Source organism: Hypomesus transpacificus, chromosome 2 (assembly GCF_021917145.1).
Source record: "Hypomesus transpacificus isolate Combined female chromosome 2, fHypTra1, whole genome shotgun sequence".
NCBI lineage: Eukaryota > Metazoa > Chordata > Actinopteri > Osmeriformes > Osmeridae > Hypomesus > Hypomesus transpacificus.
In genome coordinates this window covers 2575804-2597317 of record NC_061061.1, presented here as the reverse complement: position 1 = coordinate 2597317, position 21514 = coordinate 2575804, and the positions used below count along the sequence as shown (strand labels likewise).

General features: G+C 57.4%; 1 protein-coding gene across 1 annotated transcript; it reads right to left on the bottom strand.

The window, feature by feature from the left end:
• Positions 1-210: 210 nt before the first annotated feature.
• dop1a (DOP1 leucine zipper like protein A) lies at positions 211-21503 on the bottom strand. The gene is given in 38 exon segments (XM_047029297.1): positions 211-1097; positions 1530-1659; positions 1961-2125; positions 2636-2691; positions 2870-3006; positions 3117-3269; positions 3413-3474; positions 3848-3997; positions 4293-4402; positions 4562-4641; positions 4774-4918; positions 5075-5141; positions 5394-5498; positions 5924-5979; positions 6177-6311; positions 6490-6615; positions 6840-7022; positions 7368-7479; positions 7776-8122; positions 8163-8945; positions 8947-9998; positions 10088-10353; positions 10695-10795; positions 10978-11130; positions 11289-11563; positions 11926-12490; positions 14141-14374; positions 15940-16057; positions 16393-16512; positions 16676-16796; positions 16881-16995; positions 17684-17793; positions 18058-18256; positions 18378-18567; positions 18799-18969; positions 19195-19376; positions 19737-19932; positions 21129-21503. Coding segments are annotated over 37 exon segments (7515 nt in total). The 5' UTR covers positions 19875-19932; positions 21129-21503; the 3' UTR covers positions 211-794.
• Positions 21504-21514: the final 11 nt, after the last annotated feature.

The following is a 21514-nucleotide window of genomic DNA, read 5'->3' as shown; positions in this document are numbered from 1 at the left end:
CATCTTCTCATCTAGGCAGCCCACAAAGCTTGTAATGATGGTCCATATACGCCTAGCTGCATATGGTAGGCTATAAAGGGAAGATCGTTATTGTAGACCTACCCGAGAAGTTCCATTAAAGCCCAGATTCAGTAGGCCTAGTTGTTATATTACCATGGGTCAGATACGGTTTGCAAAAACGGTCAAATAATTGACAAAAACTGTGAAAGTTAGCGGTTTATTTCTCTTGCTGCAATATACCAGTTGGCTACTACATTGGCCAGGAGTGAGACAAAACAAACCTGTCATTATTCATTTCCAGTCACTTATTAATGTAACAGACCCAGGTGCGGTAGAGACAGAGCCGAGGCTGTGCCTCCTCCAAGTCTTTATTTCATAAGTCACATTAATATGGAATGAAACACAAGCCCCAGTGGACTTCCACACAGCATGTTTAAGTCAGTTAGCACAGTTGCCCCTATATACAAATCATTAAAACGAAATAGAATAGCTTTTGAAAAGTAAAATACAAGTCGATATAAATACAAAAACAGGAAAAAAATGTACAAACTTTTTTGTTTTTGATATTCCCTTATATGTACAGGTTTGAGGTTATTTCACTAGTGTTTATAGTCTACTTCCTGTCTACTTATTCAAGTACTTCCTCTCAACTTCCTGTTGCTCAGCGAGGAAGGGAGCATATTTGAGCTGCCTTTGGCTCCTAGTATAGCAGTAGATATCCCTTTAGAACATTAAAAACGCCTTTTTTATTTTACATTTCTTGACGCTTCCTTCCTGATGAAGTTCCTCGGGGTTCACGTCTTGATAAGTCCCTCTAGGAAGTCCTTCTCCACCATCTCCTCGATGTCCTGACGCGCGCGGCTCCAGAACACCTTTTGGCTCTCCAGCTTCCCGTCCTTGCTGGAGGTGGAGGCGTGGCTGGGAGTGGGGCTGGGGGCGGGACCGGAACGGCTGCCGACCTTGCTATTGGACATGTGGCTGAGCAGGTTGAAGAAGGGGAGGAGCTGCTCCATGCTCCGGATCACATAGAGGGTGAGGAGGAGGTGTCCCGGCTCCCAGGAGAGACTCCGACTGGAGCAGTCCTCCTCTGGGTTCTTCTGCAGGGGGGAGAGGAGGAGGGATGAGAGGAGGAGGGATGAGAGGAGGAGGGATGAGAGGAGGAGGGATGAGAGGAGGAGGGATGAGAGGAAAGGAGGGATGAGAGGAGGAGGGATGAGAGGAAAGGAGGGATGAGAGGAGGAGGGATGAGAGGAGGAGGGATGAGAGGAGGAGGGATGAGAGGAGGAGGGATGAGAGGAGGAGGGATGAGAGGAAAGGAGAGGGTGGGTGAGGAGAGGATAGGAGAGGTGGAGAAAGATAGAGCAGATGAAATGAGAAGATTTCCTAATGTGTTTCTACAGAACTTCGGAGGTACGGTACCGTTCCATGTTCTAGTTCGACACGCATACAAAAAGGGCTCAATCCGCCTACAGCTGTTGATAAACATGTCAGTGTGCTATCCCAGTGACTAGGTGTGCGAGCCGGGGTACCTTGGCCCTCTTCCTGAGCAGCCTGGCCAGGCGGACCACGTAGGGTTTGAACTCCCTCTGGTGGGTTCCCTGACGACGGACCTCCAGGCCAGCGTCGTCACACGCCTCCGGGATAAAGGCCCAGCGGTACCTGGAGAAACGACACACACACACACACAACACACACACACACAACACAAACACAACACACACACACGCACAACACAAACACATATTACAGAAAACAGTTACAGTGAGCTATTGCATGAAGTGTTGCTTTGGCGACACTTCATGTGATTGCTAAATGATTAGCTAAAGGACTAATGTATTCAAATAGGACGAATGCACAAATTGTACTAAAATTCCACTGTGGGTGTAATTTAACAATCTGACTCTCCAACTGTGTGTGTGTGTGTTTGTGTGTGTGTGTGTGTGTGAGAAGGGCCACCCACATCTGGAACTGGGGCAGGCTCTCGGAGGGCAGGGCCAGGGCCAGGTCCAGCAGCTTGCAGGCAGACAGGTAGAGGTTGAGCCAGCGCTGGCTGTTGTAGGAGGTGGAGAAACCGTTCCCTCCAGAGTAGGTGGTCTCCAGACCGGCCGCCGACGGACCACACGTCCTGGAGACAGAGACGTGAGATGGAACAGTCAGAGAGAGAGAGAGAGAGAGATAGAGACAGAGAGAGACAAAGACAGAGAGAGAGAGAAAGAGAGATAGAGAGAGATAGAGACAGAGAGAGAGAGAGACAAAGACAGAGAGAGAGACAGAAAGAGAGAGAGAGAAATCGAGACAGAGAGGGGAGACAGCACCGTCAGAGATACAGAGAGAAGACAGGACACTCAGAGATGGAGACCAGACAGTCAGCCAGTGTTCGGCAGACGGCTGGTTCATGGGTACGTCTACTGTGCTCACCTGGAGATATCTGTACATGTACTGTGCTCTCCTGGAGATATCTGTACATGTACTGTGCTCACCTGGAGATATCTGTACATGTACTGTGCTCACCTGGAGATATCTGTACATGTACTGTGCTCACCTGGAGATATCTGTACATGTACTGTGCTCACCTGGATATATCTGTACATGTACTGTGCTCACCTGGAGATATCTGTACATGTACTGTGCTCACCTGGAGATATCGTCATCCGCTAGCAGCTCCTGCTCCATCAGCAGAAACACCTGCACCTACAATACAGACGCACTCGATGAAACGCGTGCTCACCGTATACCGTGTCGGTAAGGATGAGTGTGTGTACAGACCGGGTATGTGTGTGTGTGTGTGTATGTTATCGTGTGCGTTAGAGCCTGTTCTGTATGTGTGTGAGCGAGATGAGGTAAGAGCGTGGGTGTGTGTGTGTGTTACCAGTTCGGTGATCATGGTGGGCCAGAGAGAGGTGAGGTGTTGGGGGGACATGCGAAGCAGCAGCACTCTGAAGAACAGGAAGACCTGAGCGTGCAGGATGGGAACCTGGGGCAGCCGGAGACTCTCCACCAGACGCTCTGCCAGAACACACACACACACGCATGGAATCAGAGAAGACATGCAGTATATAGTTATCGACTCAGATCAGTAATACACTCCTCCACAGACTGGTTGTGTGTGTGTGTACCCTGGATGTCAGGAAGGTATTTCTGGTACTGGTCCACCTCGCTGCTGTAGATGGTGAAGGCCAGGCGTTTAAGCAGCATGGCTCTCTGCTCCAGCTCTGCATCTCGGTTAGTGAACAGGTTCAGAGAGCTGCTCTGGGCCACGGCCACGCGCGCTGCAGGACACACACACACACACACACAACACGCAAATAACCACACTAGCATGTGGTGGCATGTAACAGCTCATGGAGTTCTAGCAGCCAGAGAGAGAGGGAAAGAGAGAGAGAGAGCTCTACTGTATGTGGAGGTCACTCACTCATCAGGTCTCTGAAGGTGGTCTTGTCATGGGTCATCAGGTGGTCAATGATGGCTCTCCAGCTGGACAGTAAGGTCAGGCAGTTAGTGGAGAAGACACACACACACACAATACACAAGACAGACAGACATGTGGGAGTACAGCCAGCCAGCCAGCCAGACAGACAGACAGATATGTGTGAGTACAGACAGACAGACAGCCAGACAAACAGACAGATATGTGTGAGTACAGACAGACAGACAGACAGACAGACAGACAGATATGTGTGAGTACAGACAGACAGACAGACAGACAGATATGTGTGAGTACAGACAGACAGACAGATATGTGTGAGTACAGACAGACAGTCAGACCGATATGGGTGAGTACAGACAGACAGTCAGACCGATATGTGTGAGTACAGACAGACCGACACAGGGCTGAATGAGTACTGACTGGCTGACGCAGGAGCAGTCCATCTGGAAGAAGGTGTGGTCCATGAAGAGGTCGAAGGCCTCCTTCTTCCAGGCGCGCCGGGTGTACTGGTAGCCACTGAGGCTGCTCAGCAGCTGGATGCACGCACGGTAGCTGGGCGCGTTGTGGGCACTACCACACACACACACACAGGTTGGTTTGACTACCCTTGTGAATTCACCCCCAAAATAGTTTTATCCCTAACCCTTAATGTACTTCTAACCCTAATACGAATTCTAACCCTAACTTAAAGTTGTGGGGTCCAATTTTTGTCTCCACAAAATCATTATTTTTCATGTAAATCCTTGTAGCTACCAAGACCACACACACACACGCACACACACACACACATTGCACACTAGTGTGTCAGAGTGTAACGATCCAGGTGCAGGCCCAGACAGAGACCCGGGTCCTGGGTGTGGCTCACCTGTGGTTGCGGAGGTAGGGCACGACGTAGTGCATGATGTTGACCAGCAGGGGGATCACCCTCTCCTTCTCATCACTGTAGAACACCATGTCCAGCAGGTGTGCTAGAACCTACCACACACACACACACACACACACACACACACACACACACACACACACGGAGGGGTCTGCTTGAGCTGGAGAGCTGGACCGAGGTGGTGTTTTGTGCGTGTGTGTGTGTGTGGACAAGCAGTAGCGGACAGCTGCAGCCAGAGCCTGACGCGGTACCTCAGCGAGCAGAGTAAGGGCGTGCACGCTGTACACAGATGGGGTGAAGCTGGACGCTTCCATCACTGTCAGCATAAGGTCTGGAACATACACACACAGTGTTAGTGAGAGACATGCAGGACACATGCAGGCTGTCCGATGTCCTATCCGGAGGTCAAGTTACCCCACCCCCCCCACCTTCCCCACACACACACACACACACACGTGCCTACCCTCTACGTCTGTCTCCAAACTGGCCCCCTCCACCACTATCTGAGGGGAGGCCTTGACCTCCAGGTTCCTCCTCAGCCAGGTGGTCTGCTCCAGGGAGGAGCCGGCGATGGTGCCGATGGCCTCCACGATCTTATGGGTCACATCCTGGGGGGGAGAGAGACAGAGAGAGACAGACAGAGAGAGAGAGAGAGAGAGAGAGAGAGGGGTCATCAGCACTGTTGAAGGTGAACTCGTTCAGTCCAGCAGGAGACGGGCGGACTGGGTTGATAGCAGGACGGGACGGCAGGTGGGGTGTTTCACCTGCAGCTCTCTCTGGTCCTTCTTGCTCTCCAGGTTAGGGTTCTTCAGAATAAACTCATTTAGAACTCTGAGAAAGAACAGGGAAAGAGAGAGAGACAGAGAGAGAGACAGAGAGAGAGAGAGAGAGAGAGAGACAGAGAGAGAGAGAGAGAGAGAGAGAGAGAGAGAGAGAGAGAGAGAGAAAGAGAGAGAAAAAAAAACAAGGGCAGAAAAGAGTGAGGCTGTGTGCAGTAATGAGACTGAGATTCATGCTTGAGTGAGAGTGTGCTGTGTGTGTGTGTGTGTGTGTGTGTGTGGACGCGCACGCGCATGCTCTAACCCCAGTATAAGGAACTGTCCAGGCGCAGGCAGCCCCAGCTGGACAGAGTCCTTGAGCAGAGCCAGCAGAGACGGCCAGCTGTCCACCAGGCTGGAGACTGGGATCCTGGAGGAGCCAAGAGAGGAGGAAAGAGTTCAGGGGAGGGGAGAGGGCAGGGGAGAGGAGGAGAGGGCAGGGGAGAGGAGGAGAGGGCAGGGGAGAGGAGGAGAGGGCAGGGGAGAGGAGGAGAGGGCAGGGGAGAGGAGGAGAGGGCAGGGGAGAGGAGAGGGGAGGGGGCAGGGGAGAGGAGAGGGGAGGGGAGAGGGCAGGGGAGAGGAGGAGAGGGCAGGGGAGAGGAGGAGAGGGCAGGGGAGAGGAGAGGGGAGGGGAGTAGAGGGCAGGGGAGAGGAGGAGAGGGAAGGGGAGAGGAGAGGGGAGGGGAGAGGGCAGGGGAGAGGAGACAGAAAGGAGAAGAACAGGGCCATTGGTATTGTGTGACATGGTGAAGCAGTACTAGAAGACACAGCCTCGGGCACCCCTGATCTCCTTACCTTTGGACGTACGCGTAGAAGAACTGCAGCATGCACACCTCCAGAGACAGGTGCTTCTGGAGAGAGAGGGAGAGAGAGCGAGTGAGAGACAGTGAGTTACAGCAGAGATGCATATGGTCTGAGAGCGACAGATCACAGCGTTCCCCCGTTAAAAAAACACCTTGTCCCTCGTCGACACATCCCCCCCCCCAAGTGAGCCTGGTCAGGTGTGTCGAGGCAGGAAGCGGGGCCGTCGGCAGAAGCGGGCTCTGACCTTGTCCTTGGCGATGGCGGGCGGCTGCTTGAGGACCTCTTTCACCGTCTGCATCACCGTCTCCGTCCGCATGGCGCTCACCGAGCGCACCAGCTCCACCAATAGGAGCTGCTCGTCACTGGCCGCCGGGATCACCTGGTAACACACACACACACACACCTTCGGTATGGACACACTGACACACACACACATCAAGACAGAGAGGTGGGGAGCGGGTTCTGAGTGTAGGGTCGACGCCCGCGGCCTGCAGAAGTACCTTGGGGTCGGGGGTAGGGTCAGGGTCGGGTGTGTGTGTGTGTGAGGCCTGCAGTACCTTGTTCCTGGCGGGGGTCTTGACCTGCCTCCTCTCGTTCCAGACGTAGGCGATGGCGGCCATGAAGTGAGCCCCGTGGTTCATGGAGATGGGCCCCAGCAGCTCCAGGATCTGCTGACGCAGGTTCTACAGAGAGGGAGGCGGACCAGGGATGGCTCAGTGGTTAGAGGATCCGACCAAAGAGGTTGTAGGATCAAATCCCGCCCCGTGATGTAAGCCGCCACTTCCACATCCGCTGACTGAATACGTTATGACATTCGATCATAGGAGGTGAGGAGAGGCTGTGGCAAAGAACGTGCCAATGGCGTCGCCGCGGTCAGTTCGACCGACGGTGGTGTTGTCACGGTTACCTTGGTGGAGCCCAGGTTGATGTTGGAGGTGGAGGCGGCGCAGGCTGCCGCCGGCCTATCAGAGCTGTCGGCCTGGAAGAGAACGCTCCACAGCAGGGTGACGGAGGCCATGATGGTGTGCAGGATGGACAGGATGCCTGACCGGGCCTCGGCCAGGTGCTTCTGGTCGACGCTCACCTGGAGCTGGGGGGGGGGGGGGGGGGCACGGGTCAGCATAGGGGAGACAGGACACACACACGTGTTTTAGATACACGCAAACCCAGATTGCTGTGGCAACTGTGTGTTAGGGAATGAGGTGGCTGAGCGGTTAGGAAATCGGGCTATTATTCCGAAGGTTCGATTCCCGGCCGTGCCAAATGACGTTGTGTCCTTGGGCCAGGCACTTCACCCTGCTTGCCTCGGGGGGAATGTCCCTGTACTTAGTGTAAGTCGCTCTGGATAAGAGCGTCTGCGAAATGACTACATGTAAATGTTTCCCTACTGGATGCAGTTCTAACAGCTAGGGTGACGGCTCTCTATAGCCCCCACCTGGTGGTACTGGGAGGTGGGGTCCAGCAGGCAGTAGTGGATGATGGCGGTCACTCCCTCCAGCACGGTCAGGATGAGGTCTGGGGGAATGCACAGGGCCATCCACTGGGGTCTGGGGGGACACAAAGCAGGAAGGACACACACAGCGGTTGTAAACCATGGAACGTCTCAGTTCACAAGAACCATGGCATCTGTAGAGCAGGAGTGCCATCTGGTGGCAGAATTTGATATTTGATTATCTTTAATATATTATATTTGAGGAAAAATCGGACCAGGTTATGGGAACAGTGAAGCAGTGAAGTCTACATTTTCAGAGTCACATAGCCATGCTGCTGAGTGTATATTGAGGTCTACTGTACAGCCCAAGCGTGTGTGTGTGTGTGTTTGTATGTGTGTCCATCCTCTTACCTGATGTCAGTGCTCCCCGTCTCATAGCGATACTGCTGGATCAGGTTGTCCAGGTTCCTGCACAGCTGCAGCGTTACCGAGGCGACCACCCGCCGCAGGACCTTGCCCATATAAGGCAGGGTGGCGGTGATGAGGCCGATCCACTGGGGGTGCATCTTGCAGGCGTGGTGCTGGTGCAGCGCCCGGATGACTGCGCACAGGAACATCCCCTGGCCCGTGATGGGCTGGCCGTGCAGGTACTGCAGCGACGTCATCGGCTGCTGCGGGTTGACATGCTCCACGTCGCCGCCCAGCAGCTCGAACCCGGCCCCGGGGCCCCCTCCTCCTCCTCCTCCGCCCCCCTCCTCCTCCTCCTACTCCGCCCCCCGTCCCCCCTCCTCCTCCCGCCCCGCCCCCGTCCCCGGCCTCGTCGCCGGGGCCCAGCACGCCGCGCTCCAGCACCACCAGGCTCTGCAGCAGGCGCAGCAGCTGCGACTGCACGGCGCTGCAGCCGTCCAGCTGGTCCTCCGACAGGTTGATGACGCTGTCCTCCGACAGGCCCTCCTCCGTCGCCGGCGCGTTGGCCGCGCCGCCCGCCGCCGCCGCCGCCGCCCGCTGCTCGTGCCACTTCTGCGCCGAGAAGATGGACGACAGCAGGCAGTGCAGCAGCACCTTCTGCACCTTGCACTTGGAGAGCACGTCGCCGATGAAGCAGGCGAAGCCCTTGGCCGAGCCGTCCGTCACCTTGGCCAGCTCGCTGAACAGCAGCGTGAGCACCTCCAGGCTGGTGAGCTGCATGGCCCGGTTGCCGGCCAGGTCGCCGGGGGCGGCGGCCACGTGGGCGGCGTAGTAGCTGCGCAGGAAGTACAGGCAGAGGGCGATGAGGATCTCCAGGAACATGGCGCTGCGGTACGCGTGCGAGTGCGACGAGTCCTGCGCCAGCGGGCAGTAGAAGTCCTTGCCCATCACGGCGATGCGGTGGCGCACCAGCAGGTTCTGCAGCAGGCTGAGCTGCGCCGTGTACGTGTTGTTGATGCTGGTGGTGGCGATGGCGCCCACGAAGCCGGCCGGCGCCGCCCGCAGCATGGCGGCGACGGCGGAGAGGGCGTGGAGCGCCCGGGACGAGTCGTACAGCTGCAGGTAGAGCAGCACGTGCTGATACAGCGGGTGGATGTTGAAGCGGGGGGGGGGGCGCCGACGACGGACGACGACCGCCCGGGCTGACTCCGCCGCCGCCGGCGCCAGGCGAGCCAGCGTCGCTCTCGATCTCGGACACCTCGCCCTCGCCACAGCTGTACCAGTTCTCCAGGTCCAGGCTGTCGCCGAAGAAGATGCTGGGGGGGCGGGCCTTCTCGGCCTGCAGGGCCTTCCTGTGGCGCTCCTCCTCCTTCCGCCGGCTCCTCTTCATCACCTTGGGCTTGGCGCCGGGCGATTTGTCGGCCAGCCGCTCCAGGATCTTGCCCCGCAGGCTGAGCTGGGTGGAGCTGTGGCTGCGTTGCCGCGCCTGGGCGTCGTCCACCCGCAGGGTGTGGTCCGGCGGGGAGGGGCCGTCCGGCTGCATCACGATGGAGGGGGAGGAGCTGTGGCGGGTCATGACCTCGCGAGGCCCCACCCCCACCGCCTCCTCCTCCGCGCCCCCCGTCGTCTCCAGGGCGACGGAGAGGAACTCCAGGGTGCCCCCGGCTAGCATCTCAGGGAGGGTCTGGGGGTGGGGAGGGGGCCCGGGGGGGTCCAGGGTGAGGGGGGTCCCGGTGGAGGTGTCCGAGGAGCAGCTGTCCGAGTCGCTCGGGGGCCAGGCCTCCGGGGGGGTCGGGGGCTCCGCCTCCCCCTCGTCCCCCTCCCCCACCTCCCCTGCATCCACCTCCCCCACCACCTGGTCTATGACAGCAGCTAGCACTAAGGCCACCACTTCTTCAATAGAACCCTCCTCCTCCTCCTCCTCCCCGGTCTGGCTGTCCCCTGGGGGGGCGTCCGGCCCCCCTAGAGCCGTGCCCCCGCCCTCCTGCTCCTCGAAGCTGCCCTGGTCCAGCGTGGAGGAGCGGGAGGCGCTGGACTCGGAGCTCCCTGGCTCCGCCTGCTGGTCCGAGGGCTGGTACTGCAGGTTCTCACTGCTCAGGCTCATCAGGGACAGGCTGTCGCTCAGAGGGTTGACCGTCAGGCTGAAGGGCTCCATGTCACCCAATGGCAGGCCTCGTAGGGTCTCGGGGCCCGCCCTCAGGAACTCGCCCTGAATCTGGTTGAAGTCTGCAGAGGAGACGAGACAAAAGAATAAAAAGATATTCCCCTGGATATTCTTCCTGACCCCCCAGTAGGCTCCACCTTCGACCACTCACTGTCTGAGAAGCCCGAGTCCCTCATGTAGATGGGCTCGGACGGGTCGTGCTCCGGCTGGCTGGGGCAGGCCTGGGCCCAGTGCCGCTGGTTCTGGACCCTCTGGACGGACACGCGGTGGGTCTTGGGGTGCAGCAGGAGCAGCAGGAGGGGCTCCAGGACGCGGGCGATGTCGTGCCTCTGCAGGACCTGGTTGAGCCAGGCCCGGCCCACGGCGCTGGCCGACGGGTCCCAGTAGCTCAGGCTGTCCAGCATGATGAACAGAGACCTGGGGGGACCAGAGGGAGGGCACCGGAATATTTGGGTGGGACATATTAGGGTGAGGCGGTGAGAAGGACAGAAGACCCCCCCCTAAGTTGTGTCATGGAGGCCGTGGCTGTCTCGTGTGGTGTGTCATTGTGATAAAAGTGTGTAGGCAGAAATTTTTCAGACATCCAGGACATACTGGGGGAATTTGATCTGCAGTCAATTGTTCTTCCCCTGAGCTACCCGTGTGTGTGTGTGTGTGTGTGTGTGTGTGTGTGTGTGTGTGTGTGTGTGTGTGTGTGTGTGAGTACTGGTAAAGTGAACGAGCCACCAGGGTGATGCTGTGCAGGTCGGTGGGCCCACCTGTCGAAGGTGCGGTTGAAGGGAGAAGACTTGGTGATGTTTAGGTCTCTGGTCAGGTGCCACAACACTGAGAACTTCACATGAGCCTCCAGACGGATCCACTGGAAACACACACACACACACACTTGAGTAACGAGTGGGTGTGTGTAGGTGTGTGTGTGTGTGAAAAGATTCAACTTTTCACACAAATTGTTAAGCTAATATCATAATCAAAACAGAAGGATCTGGACCACAGTAGTGTTCTCCAGGCTTTTGGAGCCTACTGTATACGTGTGTGTGTGACCTTGTCCCGGTGCATGAGCTGCTGGCTGATGACGTCCTCACAGATGCTGGAGGAGGGCACCAGGTTGTGCAGCTGGTAGAAGAGCTCCACGCTGCGCTGGTGGTGCTGGGGGGTGGCCTCCCCCAGCTGCTCCCACAGGGTCAGGGCTACGCTCTGGACAGAGAGAGAGAGAGGGGGGTTAGACCTTCAGACCAACTCAAACCACTCGTGGCTGCCAACCACAACGTGAGCTATCCTGGTTCAACGCTTGGAACTCCACATGGAAAGAAACTACAAATCCCATGGTGCACCTTCCCCCCCACCACACACACCTTGAAGAAGTCTGTCTTCTCCGCGATGTACTTCAAGATTCCCTGAGTGAGGGGCGGCCGGATCACCACGGCGACGCGGCCCTGGCTGGGGCTCATGGGTAGGGCGGAGTCGGGCCCGCCGATGCTCTCGGCGGACACCATGGCGACGGACTGCGTGAGGCCCACCTGGTCCATGAGCAGGGAGATGGCCACGCCCTGCAGGCTGAAGTCACCGCCCACACAGCATGCGTCCATCAGGGTCTGCAGCCAGACGGGCGGGCGCACCTGCTCCCCATCTGCAGGGGGCGACAGCACAGAGTCAGTCAGCCACACAGACACTTTACAACATACAGAATCAGTCAGCCACACAGGCACTTTACAACATACAGAATCAGTCAGCCACACAGGCACTTTACAACATACAGAATCAGTCAGCCAGACAGGCACTTTACAACATACAGAGTCAGTCAGCCACACAGGCACTTCACAACATACAGAATCAGTCAGCCAGACAGTCAAAGACAAACAGAATCAGTCTGTTTAAGACATACAGAATCAGTCAGAAAGACAGTCAGACAAAGACACATTCAGAGTCAGCCAGTCAGTTGAATCCAGACAGAAAGCAGACAGCAGTCATCGCTCCATCGGCCAGTCTCACCAGGTCGCTCGTCCAGGGTGGATGTAGACTTGAGGTTGCCCTCGGCGATGTAGACGGGGAAGCTGGAACATTCCAGAAAGAGCTGACAGGCGGCGGTGAAGGCCGGCAGACACTCCCTCTGGCCCGGGGCGGAGGCAGGCTGAGTGGCCGGGGCAGCTCCCGGTACCACCGGGCCTGGTCGTGTCGCTTGCCCATTCTGCTGGGCGACCTCCGCAACTGGGGGCCCTGCCCGCACCATCTCCCCCCCCTGGCCCTCCCCCCGCCCCTGGGCCTCCCCAGGGGTGATGTACAGGGTGATGAGGCGGGAGAGGAACAGCTGGAAGTGCTCCAGGCAGCTCTGCATCACGGGCTTGTCCTGGGGCTTGGCCGGGCCGGGCCCCCTGCGGCTGGTCCTGTGGCAGGGCTGGGCCTCCTCGGGCCCGCCGAGGTCCGGCCCCTCGCCGCCGCCCTCCTGGTACTGGACGAAGTCGGAGAAGACGCCCTCGGAGGGGGGCCCGCCGGCGGGGGTGGCCCCCCCCTCGAACACCTCGCCCTCCTCCGGCAGCTCCAGGGTGGTGGGGAGGGGCTGCCGGAGGAGAGAGAGAGAGGGGGGGGGGGCGAGGAGGGTGAGAACAGAGGACAGCACAGCTGTGGGCTGAAACCTGGGTGAGTAAGACCCCGCAGACAGACACACACACACACACACACAGAGACAGAGCCCATTATGCATACACACAGCCTAGGGGCTTCCCAGCATGCTTTTGGGCCGAGGCAATAGAGCGCTCTGGAGTGCTGGACTCAGATGGCGGAGGAGACCCTCTCCCTGCGGGGCGGAGGGGGGGGGGGGGGAGGGGGGGTCTTCCACTCTGATGGAGAGGGCAGACCTGGGGGACACCCTAGCCTGGTCTCCACAAAGACAGAGCGTTGGGGAGCGAGGGTGTGGGGCTCAGCTGTCACTAACCACAGCGTGCCCCCCCCTCCCCTCCCTCTTTCCTCCCCATGCTCTCCTAAGGGCCTTTCCCCATGTCAGGGTGAACTATCTGTGATGCTCCAGCGAGCACCCACCCACGCACCCAACCACCCACACCCACACACACACACACACACGCCCGGGGGCTGGAGACACCTTCAAACGCCTCCGTCGAGGGAGAGGGGAGGACGGCGAGGGCCGGCTGTCGGACCACACCGCCTGGGGAGCGCAGGAAGGGCCCTGGCATGGTTTTGGGGTTGCGGGGGGTTAACGCAATATGGCATGTCCGTGATCTATGGGGCGGGAACAGTATGGCATGGCTGGCAGGATGTGGGGGCGGGCGGGGGGTGGTTGAGATGAGAAGGTTGGTCAGGTCTAGAGGGGGTGTTGGCAGGCTGGCAGGGCTTGGGGGGGTGGGTGGGGGGGTGGGGGTTCAGCTCTGGGACCAGGGGACGCCATGAGGACCAGGGATGGGTGTTATCTGGGCCGTGGCGAGTGAGTCGGGTCTGTCCTACACAGGGGACCGAGCTCACGTCCCCGACTGGAGCCTGTTCACAGGAGCCAGGCCCAGGTCACCGTGGGCACCGCTCCACAGACGAGGGGCTCTTTTGAGGGGGTTTGAAAGGGGAGATGTGGAGAGGGCGGCGGTGCGTTGGCAGCGGGGGGAACGGTGACCGACACGGGGAGCTAGTTTGATGTTGGAGGTTGGCGGTGGACGCGGCGTTTGGTGTGTTATGTACTGGGAAGTCGAGGTGCGTCTGCTCGCCCGATGTGTCTCTCTCTCTCCCTCTCTCTCTCTCTCTCTCCCTCTCCCTCTCCCTCTCTCTCTCCCTCTCTCTCTCCCTCTCTCTCTCTCCACAGACCAAAGCGCCGCGGATGTGAACGGTGGCGCCGGGAGGAACGCGGCTCACATCTGAGGAGCAGAGCGGGAGCGCCACGATCAACCACCGCGTCCTCTGTCAGCTTGCCGGGTCCCCAGACAGGAAGTGCGGCGGGGTAGAGAGGAAGCTGGTTGACCCCGGGTTCACAGCACCGAGGCACTCTTGGACTTCGGGTCCCACCCATCGACATACCATGGCTTGACCAAAATGTGAATGACAACAAAGAATTGTGCCAGCCCTTACGAGGTCCCTGCTGACCATGGATTCAGTATCTTCCCAAATAAAACCTTAACAATGACTCCGGCTTTCCCCCAAAAAGATGTGGTCGTCTTGGTAGTTAAACCGTACAACAACAGTTGACTTGCTGCATGCACGCGGGCCTCACCCGTCTCTCCTCCTTGTCCCTCGCTGAGGCGGGGGCCTTGGGTCCGGAGGGGCCGGGGGGCAGGGCCAGGGGGGACACCAGGGGGGGCTGCACCTTGCTGAGGATCTTGGAGCAGAGGCGCAGGCAGTGGGTGAGCTCCCCCAGGCCCAGGGAGGGCAGCTGGCCGGTGAGGGCCGCCACCATCCGCAGGAGCAGGAGGGGGAGGTGCTCGGTCTGGATCTCGATGTAGGTCTCCTGGAGGGGGGGAGGAGGAGGAGGAAGGGGGAGGAGGAGGAGCGGGAGGGGGAGAGAGGGGTGAGATGGAGGAGGAGGTGGAGGAGGAGGGAGAGAGGGGAGAGATGGAGGAGGAGGTGGAGGAGGAGGGAGAGAGGGGAGAGATGGAGGAGGAGGAGGAGGGAGAGAGGGGAGAGATGGAGGAGGAGGTGGAGGAGGGAGAGAGGGGAGAGATGGAGGAGGAGGAGGAGGGAGAGAGGGGAGAGATGGAGGAGGAGGTGGAGGGGGGAGAGAGGGGAGAGATGGAGGAGGAGGAGGTGGAGGAGGGAGAGAGGGGAGAGATGGAGGAGGAGGAGGAGGAGGAGGGAGAGAGGGGAGAGATGGAGGAGGAGGAGGAGGAGGGAGAGAGGGGAGAGATGGAGGAGGAGGAGGAGGAGGGAGAGAGGGGAGAGATTGAGGAGGAGGTGGAGGAGGAGGGAGAGAGGGGTGAGATGGAGGAGGAGGGAGAGAGAAAGGGGTGAGATGGAGGAGCAGGCTCGTGGGAGGAGAGCAGGCGAGCCGGCCTTGGTGAGGAAGCTGGTTCAGAACTCTGGCAGCCCCCGACTTCACACATATGGCATACTGTACATCATTGAACAGACAACCAGAAACACATAACACTGATCATGGTGAAATGGGGAAGGGGGGGGGACTGAAAAGGAAAAATATGAAGAGTGGAGGGAAGACCCTCAACGGAACATGGTTGTTATGAACTCAGCGTGTTGGGGACATGAGGGGGTGTTGGGTGGTGCTAACAGCATGCAGGCCCCCCACCCCTCCTAACAACATCCACACTCAAACACCTCAGACAGGAAACCTGTACCTCATTTCCTGTAGGGGGGGGGGGGGGGGGGTCATCCAGTCATCAGTGACACGAGTGAAAAGAAATACATAAATGATGAGTCACCGGTGGCCGAGCAGCGATGGAACATGCTGGAAGGTGTTGATGGTGGGACAGCAGAAAAGGTCAGAGGTCAGAGTAGCAGGGTGAAGCAGGGTGGAGGGGTACAGAGCAGGGTGGAGCAGGGGAGGAGGAGGAGGAGGAGGAGAGGCAGGAGACAGCAGTACTTTACCTGGCAGATCACCCTCATGCTTCTAGTAGGCTTCAAGGAGAAAGAGCAGAGAGGTTGAACAGGACAGGAGCTAGCGGAGCATAGGCCAGAGGACACTTGGAGTGCAGAGTACACTAACACACACACACACACACACACACAGACAAACTCACACACACACACACTTGCAGCATTTACAGGCACGCACACTTCCAGACACTCACTCAAGGAAACACCCACGTACAGTTTTGATTGTGTCAGGGATTCAGGTTGGAAACGCAGTCTGATGAAAGGTGCAGAGAGACTACAAGACAGCACTCAGAACCTGTTATTGCGCGCACAGCACACAACACAAAAGCGCACTACAGGGAACGCCAAACCATAAGGGTTGTGGTCATAAGCACTCACTGAGAGAGAGAGCTGAAACTGTGAGAGAGAGACAGAGAGAGAAACAGAGAGAGACAGAGAGCGCAAGTGTGTGTGCGTGTGTCTCACCAGGGACACTATGTCCAATAGGAAGTCCACCAGCTGACAGAACTCCACCAATGAAAGCTCTGGAGACTCAACGCTCCATGCAAGCCTGGCGGGATGTGCGTTGCCATTGGCTGTTCTCCTACGATGCAGCGAGAGGGCAGTTAGCAGTTAGCCTATGAGCGATGAACACACCCCTCAAACGCTCCTCCTCCTCGGGATTCAAGACTCGGGGTTCATTTGCCGTTTTTTGGAACAAAGAGGCCTAAACATTCCTATGTAGACCTGTTTATCAAGAGCCTTTCTCAGAAAACACTACTCCACAGCCTAAAACATCGAGGCAAGGCTTCACAAAGCCAGCAACACCGTTACTAGTCGTATGTCCGCAGTAACACCGCGGACATGAACAGGACAGTGTCCTAGATCGCCACCACACAGAAAGCTCCCCACGCCTGCCGTGCGTGCCGGGACACGGACCTGCAGCACTCCTCGAACCAGCGGGCGATGTAGTCCCACATGTAGTAAGGCTCGAACGAGTTGAACAGCAGGTTGGCCGTCTTGATCAGCTCAGCCGTCTTCTTGTTCTCACGCAGTTTGCTGCAGGACAGACAATTCAGGGTCACACAGCCATAGTGTGTGAGTGTGTGAGTGTGTGTGTGTGTGTGTGTGTGTGAGAGAGAGTGTGTGCCGATTCCCCAACCCGGCTGAGATGATTGTGGTGCGAGCTGGCTTGTTTGTGTGTGTGTGTGGGTTCCCCAACCTGCTGAGATGTGCGTGGTCCTTGCTGAAGGGGCTGTGGTTCTGCAGATCCAGCTCGGTACGGCACTGCGTGTGTAAGGTCCGGAACACCTCAATCAGCACGTCCTCCAGGATCGCTGGGCCTGTAGGGCACATCATCACTGCTGACACTGGGGGGTGCTCGTGTGTGTGTGTGTGTGTGTGTGTGTTATTCGAGTGTTCTGTACCCAGCTCTGGTTTGTCCAGCAGACTGATGAGAATGCGGAAGGGCTTGAGGTCGTGCATCAGGACGCTCTCCTCCTCTCCTCCTCGCGCCTTGCCCTGCAGGATCTCCACCATCGCCTGCAACACACACCCACACACACCTTCAATGAGGAATCCATGCACCCACACTACCCTAACAGAACACACATCTACAGGGACTGCCAGGCAGGCTCAGGTGGTCAGATGGACTTACTTCCTGGTTGGGGTACTTTGTTTTTGGTGTTCTGTATGATATCCCTGAGGGCAAACCCTCTGTTCCTGTGTGCCTTTGTGTTCTTCTGTGTGTGTGTGTGTGTGTTTGTGAGCTCGTGTTTCACGCTTCGTCTGCCACGTAAGCCAACACGGTCCCTGCAGTACCGGAGGCTCCCAGCGGGGGGCTGCAACAAGTGGCAGCAGATGGCGAAACGACAGACAAACGACTGAGAGGTGGAGCTCTCCCGGTGTGTCTGGCTGTCTGGCTCCCGTCTCCCCCCCCCTGAGTAACTGAGACATCAGACGCTGGCCTGCCCTCGGAGGGGCGGAGGGAGGGAGAGAGGGATGTAAGGGGGTGGGAAGGGGAGGCGGGGGAGGCGAGGGAGGTGATGGAGGGGAGGCAAGAGGGCAGAAAGTGGAGGACTTCACCTGCTGCCAAATGTTTTCACCCCCCCCCCCCACACATCCCTTCTCTCCTGTACCGCTTTGAGGCCATGAAGTTGTTTAGGGGCTTCGTACTGCATGTCTTGCACGTGTGTGTGTGTGTGTGTATGTATGTGTGTCTGCTACAGACCTGAACCAGCATGTCCTTTGAGTAGGTGTTGAAGTATAGAGTGGCATGCTCCTCAGGGTTGCTCTGTCGGGTGCTGCGTGGACCTGTTCTCACACCGTTGTTGTCGAAGCCTTGGGAACGGAACACACACACACACACACACACAGAGGCTAAGAATGAGCTGGGAGCCAGGACATGAAAGTTGCTCCTCCTCAGACAAAGCAGCCTGGCAGAAACTCACCGGCAGGGTTGTCCGTCATCAGACGCACGTGAGAGAGAGCAGAGTACTAACATCAACACCGGGGTACAAAACGACACAGCCGTGTGTGTGTCTGTCTGTGTGTGTCTGTGTGTGTCTGTGTGTGTCTGTGTGTGTGTGTGTGCGCGCGCCCTACCCAGCAGCCAGGCATACAGCCTGCGGTTGAGGGACATGTCTCTCCTCAGCACCACGTGCAGGGCGGCCGACAGGATGCGGATCATGTCGGGCCGGGTGGCCTGGCTCATGTGGAAGGGGAAGCAGAACAGGATGAGGTCCAGCGTGCTCCTCTGGACCAGGACGCTGGAGTCCTGCACGGACGTGCTCACCGCCTCCACCTGCAGGCCGGAGGGCGACAGGGCATGCGAGGTCACTACCTGACCCCACTTGGGAACGGGAGTCCCGGCGTTTGGACGGGACTCGAGCCCGCGGAGGCGCTCGATCCGCCGGCACACGCACCATGAGTTCGATGTCGCTGCCCATGACGTAGAGCTGGTCCTCCATGGACAGCTTGCGGTTGAGGTGCAGCAGGACGAAGGTGACGCCCGGGAGCCGCACGGCCGGGCTGGTGAGGATGCTGCCCCACAGGGCGCTGTAGAAGGCACACTGCTCCACCGCCCCCGCCACCTTCTCCAGCAGGGCGTTGGTCCTGGGGAGGGAGCGAGGGGGGGGGGGGGGGGAGGGAGGGGGGGAGGGAGGGAGTGTGGTGTTGAGGTTTGGATTTGACACGCGGGGGCGTTCCAAGAGATGTAATGCAGTGAGACCCATTCATATCCCTCGTGACAGCTGAGGTACTCATCTGAGGTACCCCCCCCCCCACACACACACACACACCTCCCCCCCACTCCCACACACACCTCCCCCCCACCTCCCGTGTTACCTGTCGTAGTACTCGGAGCCCTCCTCCAGGCCGGGCAGCACCCCGGTGAGCAGGCCCTGCAGGCCTGGTTTGAGGGTCTTCCCCAGGGGCAGGTAGTAGGTCTCGTACAGGCCCAGCAGCGCTGGCTTCACGGACATGGCTGCGTTGGACAGCAGCGGGAAGAGCCCAGCGCTGTGACGCAGAGCGAACACGGGACACAGGTCAACATGGAGAAGCCACACACAACGGACAGCGAACAGGTTCACACAAATACCCTCCATAGCCTGACATAGAAAACGACATGCTTTCGACGGCTAGCACCTCTACATTACGGCACATGTGAGGGTGAAGCTGTCCCCGCCAGCCTGTACGTAGGTACGTAGATACCCTCCGAGCCGTCTGTCCGGCCGAGCGTACCTGTAGAGAAACAGGTCCTTGGCCAGCCTCTTGGGCCCGATGATCTTGAAGATGATCTCGTAGGTCTCCAGGGCCTTGCGGTGCACGCCGCTGGGCAGCGCCGGGTGGAGACACTGGGCCAGGCGCTTGCCGATGGTCAGCTTCTTAGGCACCACCTGGTACTTGGCATTGTTCTGGAGCACCTGGTGCGGACCACAGACGGAGGGGTTAAGACACTGCCGTGCTTTCGTCCGGCGGCACGGTGGGTGAAAAGGCTCGAGAGCTGCCGGGTGTCAGTGCGGAAGATTCTGGCCCTGCGTGAGGTGATGTGGGTGGATTTGTTTACGTTTGGTCATTTAACAGACACTCTGCTCCAGAGCGACTTACAGTAAGTACAGGGACATTCCCCCCCCCCCCCCCCCGAGGCAAGTAGGGTGAAGTGCCTTGCCCAAGGACACAACGTCATTTGGCAACCTTCTGATTAATAGCCCGATTCCCTAACTGCTCAGCCATCTGACCCTGTTTGCATGACCCTGTCATTTGTAGTGTGTGAAGCGCCCGACCTTGTTGAGCTTGCCCAGTGCTGAGATGAGGTCGGCCCATTCGCTGGAGTACTCAAAGTTCTTGAGGGCCTTGTCCACGGCTGCCACATAGTTCCTGTACTTGGAGTCGCTCAGAAGCTCCACCTCCTCCGCGTTCATCCTCCCCGCTGATTGGTCGGCTACAGGGCAACACCGGGCTCACCGACACGCATCACCCCTGCCGGGGGAGAGGGGAGGTGGAGAGAGGGAGACGGCGAGGGGAGACAGAGGGAGAAAGGTGGAGGTTGAACAGGGGGAGAAAGAGACCACGAGAGGTGGAGGGATGGAGAAGGGAGGGACAACGGGAAGATAATGACTCAAAGTTATGACAGGCCTGAACACTCACAGCCCTATTTCATGCATGAAAGCTTCATCTGTATCTCGCTATTAAACATGCCGTTAAATCCGGAACCCAGTCAGCCCTTCGGCTGGGAGAGACGGCTGCTGAGCTCATGGAGAGGCGGGGTTTGTTTATTGACGGGTCACATGATATACATGAGGTGCAAAGTCTGGCAGGCGGTAGTAAACGGCCAAGCCTGATGAGGTTGGTGGAGGCAGCCGTGCTGAATCATGCAACGCATACCAGATCCCTGTGTCTGACACCCCAAGAGAGGAGGAGAGGTGGAGAGGAAGAGAGGGGAGGAAGAGAGGAAATCTCGCTGATAACGGGGAAATCAACTGAGCGGCAGGGAACCACAATGCCACCCTTTCAGCTAAAACGGATTTCCAGCGAATGTCAATCCAGTTTGAGATGCCACATTCCTGCACGAGCAAAGACAGGGACTGTGCTCCACTTGATCACATGGCAGACTTGCCAGCACACAATGATACTTTCTCTTGAAAATGAAGTCAAAAATGTGGCACGTGAAATCTTTCCCTGGCACTTTAGACTTGTCACACGAATGTATTAAATGAGAATACTGAATGCATCTCAAATCTCAGTTGAAATATAGCCTGTGGCTGTATAATGGCCTGGGTCAAGCAGCCCATGAGTCATTTACATGAATGGCAAAGACCCCGGCTGGGGTTGGCTATATACAGTAGCCTGTTGTTAGGCCTGGCTATTATGAAAAATCTGAGCCTCAATATGAACAAGAGTAAAACACACCAGTATTCGTCATACAAAGCACCTAAATACCCGGACACCACTGATTTGGGAAGGGGGAAACTGTTGCAGAATATATCGCTGAACAGTTTATATTTGAGTGATATTTAACAAACAACCCAAAGGTTAACTAGTGTGAAATGTCAATCGCAACAACAACCCAATAAAGACACCGGATGCGATTAGGTAATTGTTTAGCTAGCTAGGTAACGTTAGCCATGTTGGCAGTACAAGAAGAGTGGGTGTAAACGTGAATGAATCATGCTTACCGTTATTATGATATTGCTGAACAACTGAGACTATTCAGAAAACGACTAACGGATAAAGGACACAGCTGTCAGCAGCTGTATCATAAGCAAGCTAGTTAGCTTCCGATTCCGACTCTTCTTCGTTATGTTGCTGCTGATGCGCTGCGCTGGGCCCCGGTGTCACTCGATTAAGCAGTCTGTGACACTTGTCATGAAGACACAGAAGGCTTGCGAGCCAGTAAGATATAGCTAATCATATCTACATTATTCATAGCTTTCCTTGTGTTTGCCTTGGTGATTTAAACGGCTGCCACAATTATCAGCCCCTGGATACAGTCACAAAGCCCAAACAATCCAACTGACAGCTCCCAGACTGCATTGCAGATTTTTGTACGTTCATCATACTT